The sequence below is a fragment of the Trichoplax adhaerens genome, genomic scaffold (assembly GCF_000150275.1).
Source record: "Trichoplax adhaerens TRIADscaffold_2 genomic scaffold, whole genome shotgun sequence".
NCBI classification, from domain to species: Eukaryota; Metazoa; Placozoa; class Uniplacotomia; order Trichoplacea; family Trichoplacidae; genus Trichoplax; species Trichoplax adhaerens.
The window spans coordinates 753,230-775,760 of record NW_002060944.1 but is presented as its reverse complement, the minus strand read 5'-3'; the positions used below and the strand labels follow the sequence as shown (position 1 = coordinate 775,760).

The window sequence follows — 22,531 nt, the reverse complement described above, 5'->3', positions numbered from 1 at the left end:
TTATATCAACTTCGTTTATACATAGTCTTATCAGAAGCACTTCTCTAGCTGAGAATTGACTGGAATTTATTACATGATAAACAGATCTATAGCACAGAATGTGGACGACTGCGTAACGGTAGCTCAAGGTTCAGTTTGTTCAGCTCAGCGAGTTGGCTAGTTAGTTGATTGAACCGAGCTAGTCACTGGAAAAGTAAGTTTGTGCTAGTTAATGAATCTACAAAATATAAGAACTCAATTCTATAATACATTGAAGTACTTACAAGTATGTAAGATAGAGTACCTCAGCTGTTGAGCTAATTTATCAACCGGGTTAAGAAGATTATAACAATGTCTCTTCGACACTAGTTCTATTTTAATAAAACAATCATTCAGACCGCAAAATTATTAAGCGGTATTTGCTTGAGCTGGTCTACAAATTAAACCAATAATAAAAATTAAAAATTTTTTTTTTAAGTCCAAGCCGGTATTCTTAAATCTCTTTAAGTAATTAACGGTCTATCGTGAATTTTAATTCATATGACTTAAAGCCCAATAATTGAATACTCCTTTTTTATTTTGATACAATATCTTTGCGTATTGTTAACGTTAAACGATTTGATTAAATATGATACTTGCATAAGCAGACTTTTGCATTGAACAATAAAATTAGTCAAAGAACAAAATTACGTAACCTCCAATAAATTAATTTGTCCTGCTAATATTTGCTTTACAATTGCAAGCTTGATACTAACTAAAGTGAGTGTATGGATATGGAAGGTAAGTTGAAAAAAAATTGTATTAGAAACATATAAATTGCTGTTATAACATAATTTATCGCTTCCTTTATTTGAAATTTATTTTTAATAATTTGCTCATTTCGTTATTTTTATTTTTTATAAATACGGCACATCTTAAATGTTAGTCTAGATATTTTTGTTTAATAGAATATCTTAAGTTTATCCTGAATTATTCAGATTACTTCATTAATTAATACAGTAGTGCTTATGTAAAGAAAATATCATAAGAGTACTTTCGTGATGGCATGCTCCTATCTGTTTTTAATGGCTTTTTTCAACACATTGGTCAAACATTATCTGACGTCATTTCTCTTACCTTTGCTGTTGATTGTTATTATCTGACACATACTTGTATAACCTTTAATTTTCATTTTCTTTTATACAAACCATGTCAGATATCTAATCTTGCATAAATATACTATTACCAACTCTTACAATATACGTATAACACTAGCTTCTATTCCTTATATTAGTCGGTTTATCTTCACGAGACTAATGGATATTTTTTCAATAAACTCTATTAGCGTTCCCATCTGTTAGCATATAAATGGCATGATCAAATTATTTGCTTTGCTTTATTCCTTTTCAAGATTCAATCTCCGAGTAACTAAAGTCTATGAATTTTTCTTGCACCAGCTAACCAAAGTACACTATTTTACGAGTACTTTTCTTTACCAAAGTTATCGCAACCTTATGATCTGTTGCTAAGAATATTCACCGTATCTTTCTTGTCTTATTATTAATAATACACGTTTTATTCCTCTATTTCATTTTACTAACATGAAACAGAGTATATCCTATGTAGCATCTGTTTCTAATATAGAATATTCATCACGTATTTCGCCGATTCGTCTAAATTTATCAAGAAGCCATCATCAAAATCTTATAGCATGTATTAGCTACACTTGGATTTTATCGCATTTCATCGATGTTAAAAATTACATAACGATAAATGAGCAACCAAGCAATCAAGTTCGTTATCCTTAAACAAATGAACCTCTACATTAGAAAAGTGAGGGTTTGCATCAAGGGTGCTATAATTTGCTAGCAATACATGAAATCTAATCTATTGCCAGTAAACGGACGATCATCAACCGAATTCAAGGTGATATTTATCTTAAAATGAATGATACCTACATCATACAATGCAATTGGATCAATGCTGACAAAATAATTAAAATGACACTAGAATTGGCTAAAAAATTTTAAAAAAAGTTCAAATTGCTAAATGTTTATATTAATAAGGTGAGATTAAAGACTAAATGGTTACACAGATGAAGCATTAGCCGATTATATGAAATCGATCTAACTTAGCATAAGATAGTTCGATAGTAATCTTATCGACACCAGCCTTTCCATACATAACCTCGATTCAAGACATGATTAATCAAGGATCTATACTTTTTTAATAGAAGTATTCACGAATCAAGATTAGGAACTAGTAGGCCATATTGTTATTACGTATATTATTAATATACCGGTATACCGTCGCGATGATTGCCAAAGAATGTCTCCTTGATAATTATAAAAGTATGGCTACTGCAATACACGCATAGCCTTGGAATCATATTTATTTCCAATCTTGGCAGTAATACTATCAACAGCTGGATTATGTAGATTTATTGGGTGCAGTATTAGCACGATTATTGCTGGCCAGTCAACTAAATATAATATTATCAAGCAATGTAGATGTAGCACGAAGCCTGTTCCCAATTTCGCGACGTAAACTGGCAGTAACATAGGCGTAAACGAGTGGATTTATGGCTGGATAGGAAAAAGCTAAATACTGTAAGTTACGTACAGATTCTTGTGCTGTAGACGTAACCAACCCAGGAAAAAAAAACATGAAAAGGCTAACGATATAGGGCAACCAAAATAGGATAAAGATACCAATCATAATTGCCATACATTTGATTGCTCGAATATTGCGCTTAATGAGTGAGATTGGTGTACTACCTCGTTGGTGCATGATTTTATTTCGTTGATGATTGTTAACAATGAACAAGATTTGTGTATAAGTCACAATTAAGACAAGCAATGGAAAGAAAAATAAAACGCTGAAAATAAGGATTAAGTAAGCTTGATGAAGTGGGTTGCTTGAGGTTAATTCAGCACAACGATCGGGTAGGGGAATTAATATTGTAACAAGGGGTAAATAAGCACTTAAAATACTCAATAACCAGACGGCAACCACTGATAACATTACAATTAAACAAGTTTTCCTTATTTTATATCTAATGGGAAACATAACACACAAGTATCGATCTAGACTGACTAATGTTAAATGTAAATTTAAGTTAATAATTAATCCGATGCCTGTTAGGGGTAGAACGGTGCATGCGATTGGGTCTTTATAAAGCCACTGATAGTAGAGTGTCCACCGAGGTAACAAATAAAATAGTCCAAAGATAATTCCAGTAAAAAACATGCTGGCCATGATCCAGTTTGACGTAGTATGAAGTTTACGCTCAGATATAATTAATCCCAATAAAGAAATATTAGTCAAGATAGTTAATCCTGAAATAACTCCATAAACGATAATAGATTGAGCTATTCCATTTGAAAGGAGGTTACTGCCATTGCCAGTTTGATTGGTTATATTAGACATGGTGAATTAAATTTTTAGGTAGGTAGGTAAGTTAATCAACGAGCTATGACAATTTCTTGTCTAGAAATGAAATTGCATTTATGATACCAATATGAATAATATTAAGTCTTCAATATCCATCTCTTCAATTGGCTATTAAAACATATCAATTCTCTTTTGCCTAATAACTAAGGAAAAAAAATTAAAAGTAGGGTTAAGATTATAACTGAGATGAAGATTACACCATGTAGGGATACAGAAAATGGCTGAAATGAATAATAACCGTAGCAAAAAATAAGATCAAATATCAGTTCAAGAGGTAATAAGATGGATGAGATATGCAGAATAAAATACGATTATGATATAGAATGAATTGCGTAAGTATAATACTTTCATTATTAATGATATCCTACATTTTTGATTCACATATTCGGATATTTTAACAAATAAAAGAAGTTTGTTTTAAGTGTTGTGGCTGTTACTCTTCACGAGTCTTAGCCGTCCTGCGCTATAGCGTAAGCTATGAAACCACGCAGATTTATACCTACGTACTATATAAGTAGTGCACTAGTCCATAACTAAACGAAAGATTATAAGAAATCACAAAATCTATTTTATTTTAATTTATTTTATGATACACCGATTTAAATGAATTATTAATATTATTTTTGTATACAAGATAAAATGTAAAAATGTTTGTATACGAGTAATTGGATGCCAGATGTTCCATTCAAGATCTCTTGTTAGAAATCCAGTCTGGTCTTATAAATTACAATATTTCTATAGAGAGCGTGAAGATAGCTTCTATAGCAACCTTAATAGACTTTCTGTGAGATATCAACGTAATAAATTTGATCTAAAAGTAGTTAAATTACGCATATTCCAACATAATTGTCTATGGCTATCTTGGGAACATTTAAGCTCATTCTAAGATGCCGGTTCTGTAGAACTTAATATTTGCCATTTAAAATTCTAAACAAGTTTATATTTAGGATTGTTACAATATGATGTGATAATGTGTCTCAAAATCTGTAATAATCAAAATCTGAAAGCTAATAAAGTTTACTTTATTACGTAAACTGCTTCTCCAACCAAGAATAAAACTAACTGACTCTAGGAGAAGAAATTTTCTGCTTGCATACATTGTGATTTAACTATATTTAGATCTATAAATTGTCATTAATCTAGTATCACATTACTCGTATAATCTCTGATGTTAGGCCACCTTAACAAAACAGTTTTAATAAGTGCTACAATATTTAATGTAACTATTTAGCACAGATATGCGCTTAATACGATCTTGAGATTCTATTTAATCTCAATTCTTACACATATCGTGTGAATCTTACACTATTACATATTATCTAGCGATTTCCTACAATCTATTAAGCTATTTTAGGAGCTGTACTACATATGATAACTATAATTTATCTCTACGGTTACGGTAGATTTCGATACAAATGTTTCACTAGGATTATTGACATTACTAGTACATGCAGTCTGTAAAGTAACATTGCAAAAGTGCTAAGATTAGTGCAGTACCTATGACATACAATAGCTATGTTAGGGTCATGGGGAAGAACGTCTTTGATTAGGACTTCCAAGTGTTAGGAAGGGCTTACTATAGATTCTGTAGAAACTCTAATAAAGTATAATCCGCCATCGAGTGCATAAAAGCCAGGAATTTTTAAGGAAAGAGGGTTGGTTAATTAGTTCTTCCTGCAAACTTTTACCAAAACTGGAACTACGAAGTCATATCCACATCAGAATTAAGTTTGTAAGCTTAATTAGTACATATGGCTATCTCGATAATAACACATTAACTTCCTAAATACTGCAGTATCGTGATAAAGAAGAAGACTGCAATGTTAGTAGAATAGAAGTTTTGAAGTGTCTAAGTAAAGTTAAATACTCATCCCATCTAATAAATAATTTGGCAACATGGGGATCATTATGCATTATCTTTGAAACATAAGAAAAAGTGAACGGAATAGAATCCGCGCCTTTAAGTTTATTTCCCGTTTAATTAATTGTAATGTTACCAATTTTAGATTTTTAAGTTAACTGGTCAGTTTTTCCTCTACTTTGACTGGCGATTAACCAGTAAGATGTGATGCTTCTTCGAAGAATTACTTTAACTGGTCTATAAATACAAATTAGGGTTTTGGACCAAACTACAGAGAAGATCGGAGACTACATCACAATAGAAAGTAAATCGTCCTCAAGTGAAGTACTCTCCTTCATCTTATTTTAATCTAAATATTCCCATCAACTAATTATTTACACACATGAGTACCAATATTGATGAAATAGGATGCAATTGAATAATTAGCCGACTTTGGCTTTGTAATATGTGGGTTCTTAATACATGCTGCACTATCACTGTATTCTCCTAATATATAATTACTATAATCAGCTGAAATCATTATAGGCTTGTTCCTAGATAATGTGCAAATTACGCTCGTAGGATAATTAGTTATGTCTCGTATTACAAAGAAGTAAAAGGATATCAATGAAATGTAAAATTCTGATGGCTTATACTTTAATATAGAATTAATACCTTTTTGAAAGTGAGACAGCGAAGATCAAAGTGACTGGATCGAGAATTAGAAATAAAAGTAGTGTAGTAATTACATTTTGTCTAAAGTAATAGTATGTTTAAGTTAAAAATATGCTTACGGTACAATAATGATTGAAAGCTATCCTGATTAATGCCAGCAACACTCTAGGTAAATTCATTTAATGAAAATCATCTTAATGTGAGTGGATCACATTATAACAGAGCAGTATGCAGATATATGTAAAATAACTATAACAATGATCTTCTACATATGCCAAAGCAATTATTATAGACTTGAAAAATGTTTGAAAATCTTGATACTTTAGTAGGCTAAATTCTAACCAACATCGAAGTTATTTATGGAAATTCAAGAGAAAGGAAATCTAGCTTGTTCAGTCTGCCTAAAAGCTCTAAAATTTATCTACTGGAATCAAAATTAATAAGATTAAGCTCTTTGCATGCTTCAGAATCACTTAAAATTCGAAAGTAGATACATCATAAATACCATCTTGACGTTGATTCGTCATACAATACTATACCAGAGAATTTATCCTGATCAACAGAAATATAGCCGAGCTCGAGCAATGTTCGATAATTATATAAATTACTAAGACTATCTCTGAATTCGTATTACACGAGTCTGCTAAGTTGCGTTGAAGTATAGAGTAAGATAACAGGCTTAAGTTATTATCAATTCGAATAAGATCAGATTCTATCCATATATCGTAGATTCGATAATATCATAATCATTCAATTTAGTGAAAAGAATTTGAAAGTGGCTGGTTTATATTAGCTTATGGCTAACTGTTATCATCAACTATGTTGAGATGAGGATGTAACTGTTATACGATAACTTCCAAAGATATATTTTCCTATCACATATTGCAGGCGATGAATAATTTAATCTTTGCTTTCAATATTAAACTAACATTGGATAATAGAGTTCCATAGATCTTACGTTAACTACAGCGTAACGATACACTAGAAAGAATAGAATAAAATAAGATGGCACACTAAATAGTAGGAGAATAGAAAGAAATAAGATAAATTATTAAAATTATAACAACAAATAGTATTAAGAAGCAATTAGTGTCATTGGATTATAGCAGACATGATAAATATATCGATAGACATATTTTAATGACTAAACGTAACGTTTAAACTTTAACATTATCAGTCATTTAATCACGCAGTTTGCTTGTTCGACACTGAAAGCAGTACCCTAATATTATAAGCTAATAATTTTTACTTTTAGACTTGTGTAGTAAAACTGTTAACAGTAGATAGTTACAGTATGTAATGTATAGTATTATCGCGATTATTACTAGGCAGTCAACCAAATGTAATACTGCTAAACCTTGTAGCGCGAAGTCTTTTCCAAATTTCGCGGCGTAAACTGGCTGTAACATAGGCGTATAGGAGAGGATTTATGGCTGGATAGGAAAAAGCTAAATACTGCGAGGGGCGTAGTAATTCTACTCTTAAAAGTGAATTATTTAAGGAGGAAGAAAACATTAGAATGATAACGATATAGGGCATCCAAAATACGATAAAGACACCGATCATAATTGCCATACATTTGATTGCTCGAATATTGCGCTTAATAGCTGAGTTTCGTATATCAATACGTCGAGACGTAATCTTGTTACGTTGATGATTGTTAACAACGAATAAGATTTGTGTATAAGTTACAAGTAAGACAAGCAATGGAAAGAAAAACAAAACGCTGAAAATACTGATTAAGTAAGGTTGATGGAGAGGGTTTGTTACTGTAAGCGTACGACAACGATTAGTTGTAGGGATTAGTATTGTAATAAGGGGTAAGTAAGCACTTAAAATACTCAATAACCAGATGGTAACTACTGATAACGTGGCAGTTAAATAAGTTTTCCTTATTTTATATTTAATAGGGAACATAACACACAAGTATCGATCTAGACTGACTAATGTTAAATGTAAATTAAAGTTAAGAATTAATGCCAAGCCTGTTTGGGGTAGAACGGTACATGCGATTGGATCTTTATAAACCCACAGATTGTGGAGTGCCCATCGAGGTAATAAATAAAATAGGCCAAAGATAATTCCAGTAAAGAACATACTAGCCATGATCCAGTTTGACATAGTGTGAAGTTTACGCTCAGATATAATTAATACCAACATAGAAACGTTAGTCAAGATAGTTAGTCCTGAAATAACGCTATAAACGACAATAGATTGGGCTCTAATTAGTTGGAAGTTATTGCTGTTAGAAGTTTGACTGGTTATATAACTTATATTAGACATGGTGAATTCAATTTTTAGGTAGACTACAGTAGTTAATCAATGAGATATGGCAACTTCTTGTCTAATATGAAATTAGATTTATGATACCAATATGAATAATATTAAGTCTCCAATATCCATCTCTTCAATTGGCTATTAATACAAGTCGATTCTCTTTTACCTAATAACTAAGGAAAAATTCAAAGTAGGGTCAAGATTATAGCATGAGATAAAGGTTACAATATGTAGGGTTATAAAAAATGGCCGCAATGAATGAGATGATTAATAAGCGTAGCAAAGAATAAGATCAAATATCAGTTCAAGAGATAAAAAAATAAAATGGGTGAGATACGTAGGAAAAAAATAAGACTATAATATACGAGTAAGATAAATTGCGTACGTATAATATATGCAGAAAAAGAATCAGGTCTTGAGTCGTACTTACTTTATTAGCGCTATCCTACCTTTTGGATTCACATATTCGGATATTTTAACAATTAAACAAGTTTGTTTAAATGTTGTGGTTGTTACTATTCGTGAGTCTTAGTTATCTGGCGCTATAACGTAAGATATGAAACCACGCAGATTTATACCTATGTACAATGTGTAGGGCACTAGTCGGTAACTAAAAGAAAAGATTATAAGAAATCACAATATCTAATTTATTTTAATTTATTTTATGATACACCGATTTAAATGAATTATAAATTATTAATAGAATATTTGTGTACAAGATAAAATGTGAAATGTTTGTATACGAGTAATTGGATGCCAGATGTTCCATTCAAGATCTCTTGTTAGAAATCCAGTCTAGTCTTATAAATTACAATACTCCCATAGAGAACGTGAAGATAGATTCTATAGCAACCTTAATAGACTTTCTGTGAGATTTCAACGTAGTAAATTTGATCTAAAAGTAGTTAAATTAAGCATACTCTATTGCAACAGCCTATGATCATCTTGGAGTGTTAATACTCTTTCTAATAATGGTGTAACAGTCAAGACTATACCCCAGTCTAGGGTATAGTTTGGAAGGGGTATAGTCTGGACTGTTACACCGGTACTGTAGTAGAACTTAATATTTGCCATTTAAAATTCTAAACAAGTTTATATTTAGGATTGTTACAATATGATGTGATAATGTGTCTCAAAATCTGTAATAATCAAAATTTGAAAGCTTATAAAGTTTACTTTATTACGTAAACTGCTTCTCCAACCAAGAATAAAACTAACTGACTCTAGGAGAAGAAATTTTCTGCTTGCATACATTGTGATTTAACTATATTTAGATCTATAAATTGTCATTAATCTAGTATCACATTACTCGTATAATCTCTGATGTTAGGCCACCTTAACAAGACAGTTTTAAAGGGTTCTTTCGATAATAGCACATCCTAAATACTGTAGCACTATAACAACGAAGAAGTAAGACAGGAATGTTACTAATTTAAATGAACATTGAGTTCTTATCATTCGAAAAAATAGAAGCTTAGAAATTTTGAAGTGTCTAAGTAAAGCTAAAACGCTAATTCCATCTAATAAATATACAGTTTGGCGACACTAGGATCATTATGCATCATCTTTGAAACATAAGAAAAAGTAAATTATGGATAAGCGAACGGAATGACTTTCGCGTATCTTGCAGTTTCTTTTCCGTTTAATTAATTATATTGTTGCCAATTTTAGATTTTAAGTTAACTAGTCGGTTTTTTCTCGAAATTAGCTGGCAATTAATAAGTAAGATGCTATGCTTCTTCGGAAAATTACTTTAACTGATCTATAAGTACAAATTAGGGACTATACTACAACAGCAATTAGAGACTACACCGCTATAGAAAGTAAACCATCTTCAAGTGAAGGACTCTCTTTTATCTAATTTTAATTTAAATGTTTTAATCAACTAATTACTTACACGCTTGAGTACCATTATTGATGAAATAGGATGCAATTGAATAATGAGTCGAATTGGACTTTGTATTATATGGATTCTTAATACATGCTGTACTATCACTGTATTCTCCTAATACATAACTATTGTAATTAGCGTGAATCATTACAAGCTTGTTCCTAGATAATGTGTAAAATAGGCTTGTAGAATAATTAGTTACATCTCGCTTTACAAGGAGTAAAAGAATATCAATGAAATATAAGATTCTGAGTGGTTTACCCTCGAATACAAATACAGTTTGAAAGTGAGCCGTGAAAATAAGATTGACTGGACCGAGAATTAAAACAAAAACAGTGTAGTAATGTAACGAAACTTAGTTTTGTGATTGTAGACTTTTAGCTATGTTCAGTAAGATGTACGGAAGCGCAACTTTCTATATTTTTCTTAAGACGTATTTGATAGCTCGCTACGATAGACTGGAATGGTAGATTTTATGCTACAGTACAGATGACTATATATAGTAAGGTGTTGAGTTACAATTAAGACTAGAGGAAAAGTAGAACTGTAATTCATATATTAGCATATGCTTAGTTTACCATACTTTGACTTCTAAGAATAGTATCTACGGAAATACTGTAGTTGTTTCCATATTGGATTAATGATGACCAGCTGCAAAATTTTGTTGCTAATAATAGTTTGACAACGTGTAAATTATGGTAGAATGCTGCTATGCTGATTGTAGCTGCCAAGGCTACGGAGAGTATAAAAGCAAGAGACATTAAATTATATGATTGTTCTTTCTAAAAGTCTTTCAGTCGTTGTATTTGGCTAGAGTAGAGCTGTGTGTAGCTAGTCTTTGTATTAGACCTAATAAAGTTCTAATTTTCTACAACTTGGAATATTCGTGATCGGATTTTATCACAAGTAATTACATATTGTGTAGAAAATAATATATTTAAAATATGCTTATGGACAGTTATGGTACAATAATAATTAAAAGCTATTCTGATTGGTGCCAGCAACACCTTAGGTGCAATTAAGTACTTGAATTCATTTGATGAAAATCATCCTGATATCAGTTGATCACATCATAATCGTAAAAAATGTTAAATGAGCACATTATCGTAAACCGTCAGTAAAGCGACGGGAGTTTGCACTAGTAGATTTTAAAGTATTTGAAGATCTTGATACCTTTTTTAGTGATATAACCCATATCTGATTATATTGATAACTATATTCGATATATTTAGGTTCCTTAGAATAGATATTATCGTGACGCTAATATTAGATGATGGCTAACTACTATATTAGAAATTGTTGATGACCATTATTAGCCAGTTGACTATTTATGGCATTAGATTTATGTGACTAAAAACATTGTAATTCAGAAGATGCCCGACTCTGAAAGGTGCTAGACATTAATAGAACAGTAGTGACGTCTTAAATAGAATGATTCGGAATGTAAAAGATAATGATGTTCTATTTTAGGAAAAGTATTCAGTTTGATGACTTAAATTTGATTATAGTCAGTTATGTTGTCATGAATGGATTTAACGAAATGTATTTAAGAACTGCATCCATGAGCTCACACTAAAGACCTTACTTCACTTTGAGCTCGTAATATATTTAGATTTTAGACTAGATTCTTGTGGTAACTAACTATTGCTTTACTGTTCTTAAAACCTTGTAATGAAAACCTTTTAGAAAATACCATTTGACTAAGATAGTTATTTGTGAGATACTTTTATTACATTTATGTTGGCTGGATTTTAACTATCATTAGAGTTATTCATAGAATTCAAGAGAAATAAAGTCTAGCTCGCTTAGTCTGCCCGAAAGCACTTAAAATTTGCTAAATGGCTACTAGCAATAATAGCTTCAACGTTTCTAACTCACACACACACAAAATCTGGGAAGCATCTACTAGAATCAAAATTAATAAGATTAAGCTCTTTGCATGCTTCAGAATCACTTAAAATTCGAAAGTAGATACATCATAAATACCATCTTGACGTTGATTCGTCATACAATACTATACCAGAGAATTTATCCTGATCAACAGAAATACAATCGAGCTCGAGCAATGTTCGATAATTATATAAATTACTAAGACTATCTCTGAATTCGTATTACACGAGTCTGCTAAGTTGCGTTGAAGTATAGAGTAAGATAACAGGCTTAAGTTATTATCAATTCGAATAAGATCAGATTCTATCCATATATCGTAGATTCGATAATATCATAATCATTCAATTTAGTGAAAAGAATTTGAAAGTGGCTGGTTTATATTAGCTTATGGCTAACTGTTATCATCAACTATGTTGAGATGAGGATGTAACTGTTATACGATAACTTCCAAAGATATATTTTCCTATCACATATTGCAGGCGATGAAAAATTTAATCTTTGCTTTCAATATTAAACTAACATTGGATAATAGAGTTCCATAGATCTTACGTTAACTACAGCGTAACGATACACTAGAAAGAATAGAATAAAATAAGATGGCACACTAAATAGTAGGAGAATAGAAAGAAATAAGATAAATTATTAAAATTATTACAACAAATAGTATTAAGAAGCAATTAGTGTCATTGGATTATAGCAGACATGATAAATATATCGATAGACATATTTTAATGACTAAACGTAACGTTTAAACTTTAACATTATCAGTCATTTAATCACGCAGTTTGCTTGTTCGACACTGAAAGCAGTACCCTAATATTATAAGCTAATAATTTTTACTTTTAGACTTGTGTAGTAAAACTGTTAACAGTAGATAGTTACAGTATGTAATGTATAGTATTATCGCGATTATTACTAGGCAGTCAACCAAATGTAATACTGCTAAACCTTGTAGCACGAAGTCTTTTCCAAATTTCGCGGCGTAAACTGGCTGTAACATAGGCGTATAGGAGAGGATTTATGGCTGGATAGGAAAAAGCTAATACTGCGAGGGGCGTAGTAATTCTACTCTTAAATATGAAATATGTAAGGAGGAAGAAAACGTTAGAATGATAACGATATAGGGCATCCAAAATACGATAAAGACACCGATCATAATTGCCATACATTTGATTGCTCGAATATTGCGCTTAATAGCTGAGTTTCGTATATCAATACGTCGAGACGTAATCTTGTTACGTTGATGATTGTTAACAACGAATAAGATTTGTGTATAAGTTACAAGTAAGACAAGCAATGGAAAGAAAAACAAAACGCTGAAAATACTGATTAAGTAAGGTTGATGGAGAGGGTTTGTTACTGTAAGCGTACGACAACGATTAGTTGTAGGGATTAGTATTGTAATAAGGGGTAAGTAAGCACTTAAAATACTCAATAACCAGATGGTAACTACTGATAACGTGGCAGTTAAATAAGTTTTCCTTATTTTATATTTAATAGGGAACATAACACACAAGTATCGATCTAGACTGACTAATGTTAAATGTAAATTAAAGTTAAGAATTAATGCCAAGCCTGTTTGGGGTAGAACGGTACATGCGATTGGATCTTTATAAACCCACAGATTGTGGAGTGCCCATCGAGGTAATAAATAAAATAGGCCAAAGATAATTCCAGTAAAGAACATACTAGCCATGATCCAGTTTGACATAGTGTGAAGTTTACGCTCAGATATAATTAATACCAACATAGAAACGTTAGTCAAGATAGTTAGTCCTGAAATAACGCTATAAACGACAATAGATTGAGCTCTAATTAGTCGGTAGTTATTGCTGTTAGAAGTTTGATGGGTTATATTAAACATGATGAATTCAATTTTTAGGTAGACTACAGTAGTTAATCAATGAGCTATGGTAACTTCTTGTCTAGAAATGAAATTGAATTAATGATGTCAAATTGAATAATACCAAATCTTTAATATCCAACTCTTCAACTGGCTATTAATTAAACAAGTCGATTCTCTTTTGCCTAATAACTAACCAATACAATTTAAAATTGGGTTGATTAGGTCAGTCATGACATAAGAAACGAATTGGTTTTCATTCTTGAATGCGGATATTTGAACAATTGAAAGAAGTTTGTTTAAATGTTATGGCTACCACTGTTCACTATTCTCATTGGTCCTGAAAGCTTAAGCTATGAAGACACACAGCTTTATATCTATGCACAATGTTGCGGTAGTCAGTAATTAGTTGGAACATTAGGAGAAATCGCACAACATTATTTATTTTTAGATAAGCCATCATCAGTGAATTTTAAATGCATTTTTTAGGCGCATTCACATGCAGAGTTCTAATTTTACTAAATAATTCTATCATTAGATGCCAGATATTCCAAAAGTGCCGTGAAAGTGAAAGTATGTACTAATAAAGCATTTGAATTTAATTAATATGCCTGATCCGGTCTATAAAATGGTATTTTCATAGTTATGGAAAGTACGGTACGTCCAGTATAAAATACACTATTTTGCAGACCGTACCAGATCTATGACAATAAAGAAGTAAGAAAGAAGTAGAAGATAGAAATAATATTTTAGTTTTGTAAAGTTGAGAATTGTGATCCCCATAATAGTGAGTTAGCTTATTTTTGTTTATAGTCTGACTTTAGTACACGGTATAAAGTTACTGAACCTCTGACAGGTCTACGACAAATGGTGATACTATCTGTTAAATGAGCACATTATCGTAAACCGTCAGCAAAGCGACGGGAGTTTGCACTAGTTACTATAAAACTTGCAGCATCACTTCTTTTCTACAACTCGCTGCAACGTTTTAGTCATCAAAATTTATAATTATAATCTATCTACCATGTTTCCTCAACAATTCGATGGATTGCATCACTTTACTAATCAACAGCATCTCTTTTCCAACAATCTATCACCCTAGCAGTCTAATTCGTTTACCGTTTCATTTTAGAACTCGATGCAAAATGTTTTAATTCTATAACGATCTGCATTACCCTTTTTGGACAAATTATAATTATTATTTCCTCGAGATAGCGAGGATAACTAAATTGCGATGAAAAACAGACTGAGTTGATGCGCTCAACTGTCCATATTTCCTCCTCTTTATAAAACTACTCTATCGTTAAACTACTTAAGTAAATGAATTTAGTTATATGCGCATAGCTGTCTCTATTTTCTCTTCTATGTAAAATTGCTTTCGTAAATGAGCTGATATTTAAGCACCGAGCTGTCACTGTTTCCTCTACTCTATAAAACCGCTCGGTCGTTAAATTGGTTTGATGCACAAACCGATTTTTATGTACCCAGATATCTTTGTTTCCTCATTTCTATAAAATTGCTTGAAAAATAAACCAATTTGTATGCATCTAGCTATCTCTTATTCTTCTCCGTAATATTACTCTATCGTTAAATTGTTACGGTAAGTGAACTGATTTTTAAGTAACTAACAGTCTCTACTTCCTCTTCTCTATAAAATTACTCTATTGTTAAATTGTTATGATACTGTACATGAACCGATAATCATGTACCAAACCGCCTCTATTTTGTCTTCCCCATCAAATTACTCTATCGCTAAATTGCTAGGTTAGGTGAACTAAATTTATGCTGCAAACATCTCATTTTATCTTCCCTACAAGATTACTCTTTCGAGAAATTGCTTAGATAAATAAACTAAATTTTATGTCTCCAGATGTCTCTATTTCGTTTTCCCCATTAAATTATTTTATTCTTAAATTGCTTGAGTAAATTAAACGGAAGTTTAAATCCAAAAATCGATATCGTCCTCTCTATAACATTACAGTTTCAGTATTAAACTGCCGGGGTAGTTGAACTGAATTTTTTATGCCTCAAAATATCTCTATTTTGTCTTCTGTATAAAATTACTCTTTCGTTATATTGCTTAAGTAGATGCACTGAATTTAATGTATCCAGATGCCTCTATTTTATTTCTCTATAAAATTACTCTATCGTTAAATATCTTGGGTAAGTGAACCGAATCTTGTCTCTCCAGATGTCCCTATTTCATTTCCTCCATTAAATTACTCTATCGTTCAATCGCTTGAGTAATGAATTAAATTTTATGCCTCCAGATGTCTGTATTTCGTCATCTTTATAAAATGACTCTGTTGTTAAATTGCTACGGCGCATGAACTGAATTTTATGCGTCCAGGCATCTCTAATTTGTCTTCTCCATAACATAACAGTATCATTAAATTGCTACGGTACATGAACTGATTATTGTGTTCTAAACTATTTCGAATTCGTTTTCTCTATCAGATTATTCTATCATTAAATTGCTTAAGTGAATGAAGTGAATTTTATGCATCCAAATGTCTTTATTTCGTCTTCTCCATCAAATAAACCTTACCGTTAAATTGCTCTGGCAAATAAACAGGTTTTTATACATTAAAAAGTCTTGATCTCCTCTTACTATCAATTACTCTATCTTTAAGTCTTAGTTTAAATACCCTTCGTTTCGCGAAACAGCTTAAAGCAATACTTTAATTTCATGACTGTCTGTATTATTTCTTGTCTATAAACTAACGCTATCAATATAATCATGGATAGTTTAATTCATCTATTGTTAAGGCTAAACAGCTCAATAAATACTTTCATGCTATAATAGCTAATATCATTCGTCCCGTAAAAACTACCATCATCATATCTACGGCCAATTTAATTTCGTCCATCCTTTCATTACGCAGTTCAGGGTAAAAAATTAATTTATCAAGTACATGAAGTGCTTTTTCTCTTATAGTTAAGCTACTCCTATCTTGCAATCATGACGAGTTCAATTTATCGATCGTCCGTCACTAATTTCAGTACAATCCACTAATTTTATAGTAGTGTATTAGCTCTTCCTTACCAATCACTCAATCATTACAGTCATAACCAGCTTAATTTATCTCTCATTTGAGCTAGATATAAACTAATGACAATTCGATGCCATGTATTAATCCTACACGTTAGGCCATCATATCTTAGGCAGAAAGATTCATCTTCTTCCTATCGTTATCATTGATCGTTCATTGTCCATTACAATCTTCATGCCAACTACTTATTCGAATCAACTCTATCGATTGATTCCTGTACTGGTATGAAATAGAAATGATTTTCGCATCATTTCTAGATCGTAATAAATTTAACAGCAATTAAGTGCTATACTAATTTTTTTTTATTCTATCAGTCTCCTTTAATAATTATGTGTTTAATATAGAAAAAAATATCAACTTACTATGGTGAATTTTATCTTTATACAATTATCAACTAACTGTGTTTTCAATCCTTCTATATTAATGCAGTATGCGTAAAATTGAAATTCTTTCTTATTGGATATTACTATTTTTAGTGATCATTTTGAATGGAATTGAATTTCCCATATTAGAAACAGTTATTCACTGTGCTTGAAATTCTATTTCAATTTACCATTATTATCTATTATATCCATCTCTAAATTGCAATCCCTAATTAGTAAATAATATTCTCAGTTATTCCATTTATAATACATCGTGCCATATTTAATATTGCGTTGGTTTCAGCTGATTTTTCGAAATGAATTCCAATTTACAAATTATTTTTCGAAGGAATTCTCTCTATTTTACCAGTTGGAGATCATGATCAAGAACAATAATTGTAGTATATAGTTAAATGATTATTCTATGAGAAACCCCTCCCAAAGCTCCATCGCTATTCTATAACTAAATTAAGATGTAAAATAAGCTACCTAACAGACATGCGGTTATGATTTCAAATTATGTCGTTGAAGAATACAGTATACCTGGCTATCCACTGTAGTTAGCTACGACTATAAAAACTATTGTTCACTGGATAGAATAAGGAATTATGGGTCATTTATAAGAATCTATATATTATTATTTGTCCTTCATACTGATCTCATTCATGGAAAAAGCTATTAAAGCAGTAATATCATGAACAACCTCCAGATCTAAAAAACCGTCACAGAAACCGACTCAACTGTTACTAAAGCTCATTTCTTGAATTATCAATTCTACCCAATTGGACAAGTAAGTTGTAAATTTGAAAGATGTCGGATACTACCTCATGCTTTGCGATAATAAGATCGGTTATTTTTTCACTCTGAGTCATGATACAAATTACTTTCATTAATTTCCATGAATAAACTCATCTCATACTAATAAATTATGTATTGTAGTCCTTGAAATTGATTCGTCAAGTTCATTTACCTTGGATACAAAGATAACTCGGAAAAAAGTATAAGCTAAAGCATTATACGCATAGCTACTTCTGTATTATCTCAATCTTTCATTGATTTATTTCTCTTGAACAGAATAAGAGGTCTCTATTAACATTCGGGCATCGCCAAGAAAAAAAAATACAAGCTATAATTTTTGGTATGGTTCGCCGACTTTTTTCATCACAGGTTAGTTCTTTAACGCTAAGTTAAGATAAAGTAACTAGAGTCATTATTACGCTAGGATGTCCTTTTTCAAACTTAAAGAAATAGTGATTATAATAAGGTAATTTATACAATCAGGCTCATTGCCCATAAGAAATAAGCAAATATTCGAGACTAAAAGCGTTCGTATAAAGCATTATTCCTATAGATATTGCCTAATACTTGCAATATAAAAGATTGTCAGTAAGGCGATGACCATGAATCTAGCAATTATTTTTTTCTTCTATTTTTTGTACAACGATGATTATGATTGATGATAGTTATTGTTTGCCAAGCACGTTGGTTATTAATAGATTTTAACTTGAATTTTTCTCATTTCGGTATTTTATAATGTGGGATGGGTTACTATTATTACACTATATAAGAAAATTTAATGCTTAGGGGGTGGTATGAACAGACGAATATAACCAATAAGTATTTGCAAAATTTTTGTTCCCAACCTTTCAGTTGAAATATTAGTTGAACGATATCATACAATTAAAATATTTCAGGCGGCTATAGTGTGTAGTAATTGTAACGGCTGCAATTGTTCAATAGTTCCATTATTGTGCTTTTCATGATAGCAAGTAAGTAACTCGTATTTCTAATATTGAATAAGATGATAAATGAAGATAGAACTTTTTGATACCTATTTGGAATTAGATGATAGTGGGTATCTAGCTAATTTTAATCGTTTAATTAATGAATCTTCATATTTATGGATTATTAATATTATTGTTACTTAACTTATTAAATCCTTTTTCAATTGATAATTTATGACATATACCAAGTTAACGCGAAGACGAAATAAGATACAATTAGACCAAGAATCGCTTCACGGTACCAACTACCGTAAATAAATAGCTGACTAAATTTAGGCAACTAAACGTTTACTTACAGTAGTTGATAGCTATTAATGGCTTACAGTAAGAATCACTGTAGTTATTATTTGTTACAATAAATTAAGCTGCACTGCAGCAAGAGTTCTTATAGGGTAACTGATGTTAATTGATTATAGTGCTATGTCTTGTAACGCATGCGATTAATAAATATCCTGAATTATAGGTGATACCATAAATAATTCTGTGCATGGACATACTGTAGTCTAGTTATCTAGAATCATTCGATACATGTCTAAGGTTATAAATATCTTAGTATTAATTTAGCCATCCGGTAGGAATTAACTTTCACAACCTTACGATGACTCACTCCTACTAGTCGCTGCCGAAGAGTATTCAAGCTGGGTAGATAGCTGAATAAAATCGGAATTTTATAGTCATTTAATGTATTACCAAAGGCATCTAAATACTTTTGAGATAGTTAGGGATACTGAATCCCAGAGACTTTAGCAATTTAGAGATTTAGAAATTTGCTTCACGTTATCGTTGTGTTACTTAGTATTGTGATTGTAGACTGTTAGCCATGTGTAGTATAATGTACGGTAGATATTTATCCTAAGAGATATTTGGTAGCTATAACTATAGACTGTAGTGGTAGAGACTCTATGCTAGAGTACAGATGACTATATACAGTAAGCTGTTGAGTTACTGATAAGGCTATAGGTAAAAATAGAAGTGTAAATCATATATTAGGATATGGTTAATTCATTGTACTTTGGCTGGTGTGAATAATGTCTACGTAAGTACTGTAGTCGTATCCATATTGGATTAATAATGGTCCGCAGTAGAATAGTCTTACTAAGAATAATTTAACTATGTGTAAAATAAGGTAAAAGGTTGCCATGCGGATTGTAGCTGCGAATGCTACGGAAAGTATAAAAGCATGCAACTTTAGATTATTCTGTTAGTTCGTTGTAGAAGTCTTTAGTAGTAGTATTCGGCTAGAGTAGAGCTGTGTGTAGTTAATCTTTGTATAAGATTCAATAAAGCCCTTATTTTTCGAAAATTTGGAATTTCGTGATTGGTATATATCACACCTTGTTACGAAGCTGGTTCATGAAGAGTCGATGTTAGACTAAAAACATTTATCTCATGGTAAAATTACACGTTTACGCTTGGTAGTCAATTGGATCTGGAATTGCTACAGAAATTGAGTAACTGACAGCTAGAAGTACTGTAATGTGGGGAATAAAACAAGTAAAATAATCCTATTTATCCATACTCTCTATTTTTCTGGTGTATGGGTCTAAAACTAGAGTCTATAAAAGAAGTATTTCTTTATGATGGGATTGAAAGTCTTTTTAATTAATGAATTTTGCCATTTCTCCTTTAATGGGATATTCCTGCTGGATGTATTAAATTTATAACTTAATTAAGCCAACTGTCTCAATTACATCTTTTTTTACTCTAATTTATCTGGCGTATATTTAATTAATTGATAAATCTTCTGACTACTGCAGGATAGTATTCGGACATTTTCACATTTCTTTAATAATTATAATACACGTGCTTTCCGAATAAAAAAATAGATGTGTAAGATTCTCCTTAATTTCTTTCATTAAAATAAATACGAGAAGCCTAATTATTTTCTGTAGTTCACTCTAAACTACAGAAGCAATTATACGTCCATAATGCTTGAAGTAGGTGAGTTAGGATAGAAATAGACTGGATCGAAGCATTAAAAATGAAAATACTAACAATTTTTAATGGGTTTAATAAAGGGATTAGTACTAGAAATATTATACGGAATGATAAAAGATTTATAAAGACGTTTGTGGCTTTAGTAAAATTCATTAAAGGGTAATCAGTTACTGATCGAGTCTAAAAATGCTCTGCTAAAAATGTCTATATATAGTGAAAGTAACGATAGCGAGAAAGATTTATCATATCAAAAAGTATTTTAATTATTTGAAATGATTATTGATCAAATTCATCTGCTTTTCCAAACTACAGATACCATTGATAAAGTTTAGTATAACGTCTTCCTAAGAATAGGTATGATTAATATTCTTAACGCAAATGGACTAATGGATTGAGTAGAAAAATTGGCTGGAAAGGGTTAGATCAGTTCAAAATAAGCTAATGTTTGGACGAACAAAACGATATGAAAAGGTTATAAAATCGAAACCAACAAGATTGGAAAGTCTATACGAAGCACTAGAAATAGGATTGTTATTTTTTATCGAGTGAAAATTATGTCAATGCCAGTCATTCATGCAATAATATTGAAGTGTCCATACCTTCAGAGAGAGTATAATAAAGTCATGTTAATGTACGAGAAATCACTCAAGCTAAGCCAACTTGAAAATGGTAACATGAATTTTTCTAAATCATAAAACTATATATATTGGATAGTCAAGGAGAGCAAGTTGCAAATGATAAAATGCAGCATATGTATATATATCTTAATTATCATTACAAATCAGGAAAATTAGACACCAAAAGGATGATATTGATATTTCTGTAATACATGGCCAAATAGTATCAATGTCAGGTATAGATTGTCATTAACTCAAGTATCGTAAAGTTCATTTTCCGGATAGCACCTTATAATAAGTAAGTAAATACAATAACAAATGTAATAGATAGGAATTGAGGATGTAATCGAAGTAAACTTAACATATGAAATATAAGCTTGTAATAGCAACGTACACATATCGAGGTTTTCCTTTGAAAAGTTCCTGTTTAGAGACAACATAGTAAGACGTACTTCTAAGCCACAGAAAATTAGTGCAACATGTAATGCAGCTAAAAATATAATCAGAGTTGGTAACACAATACTGGTTACTTTCTTTGATACTTGACACAAATTGTAAAGTAAAAGTGCGAGTACATACTATACGGGACGTAAAACGAACGTGGGTTTTACTAGTATTTATAGATCCTGTAATTGAACTGACCTACGCTAGTGGCGGGATCCTACTTATTATATGCCTGGATTAGAAAATATCTAGATCTGATGGTCTAGTTATAGTAATACTGATAGCTCAGAGTACCCGCATTCTCGGGCAGATTCTGATTGCAGTTTGCCTTTAAAAATTCAGTTTTTATTAATTGTTAGAATATTTATGTGGTATAGTTCCAGCGAAGATAACTACGTATTCGCTCGTTCAAGATTTGAATTTGGCTTTAAGCTATGAAAATATTCTCGTTCACACATCTCTAAAATTAGCAGTATGAATTATGGCTTCGTCAGCTTTCTTTGGAA

General features: G+C 31.2%; 1 protein-coding gene across 1 annotated transcript; it reads right to left on the bottom strand.

Annotated features, from left to right (window-relative positions):
• Positions 1-2,436: 2,436 nt before the first annotated feature.
• On the bottom strand, positions 2,437-3,387 carry TRIADDRAFT_52932 (uncharacterized protein; the record flags this gene model as incomplete). The annotated part of the gene is made up of 1 exon (XM_002109134.1): positions 2,437-3,387. The coding sequence occupies one exon, from the start codon at positions 3,385-3,387 to the stop codon at positions 2,437-2,439; it is 951 nt and encodes a 316-aa protein (XP_002109170.1).
• Between the last annotated feature and the right edge of the window lie 19,144 nt (positions 3,388-22,531).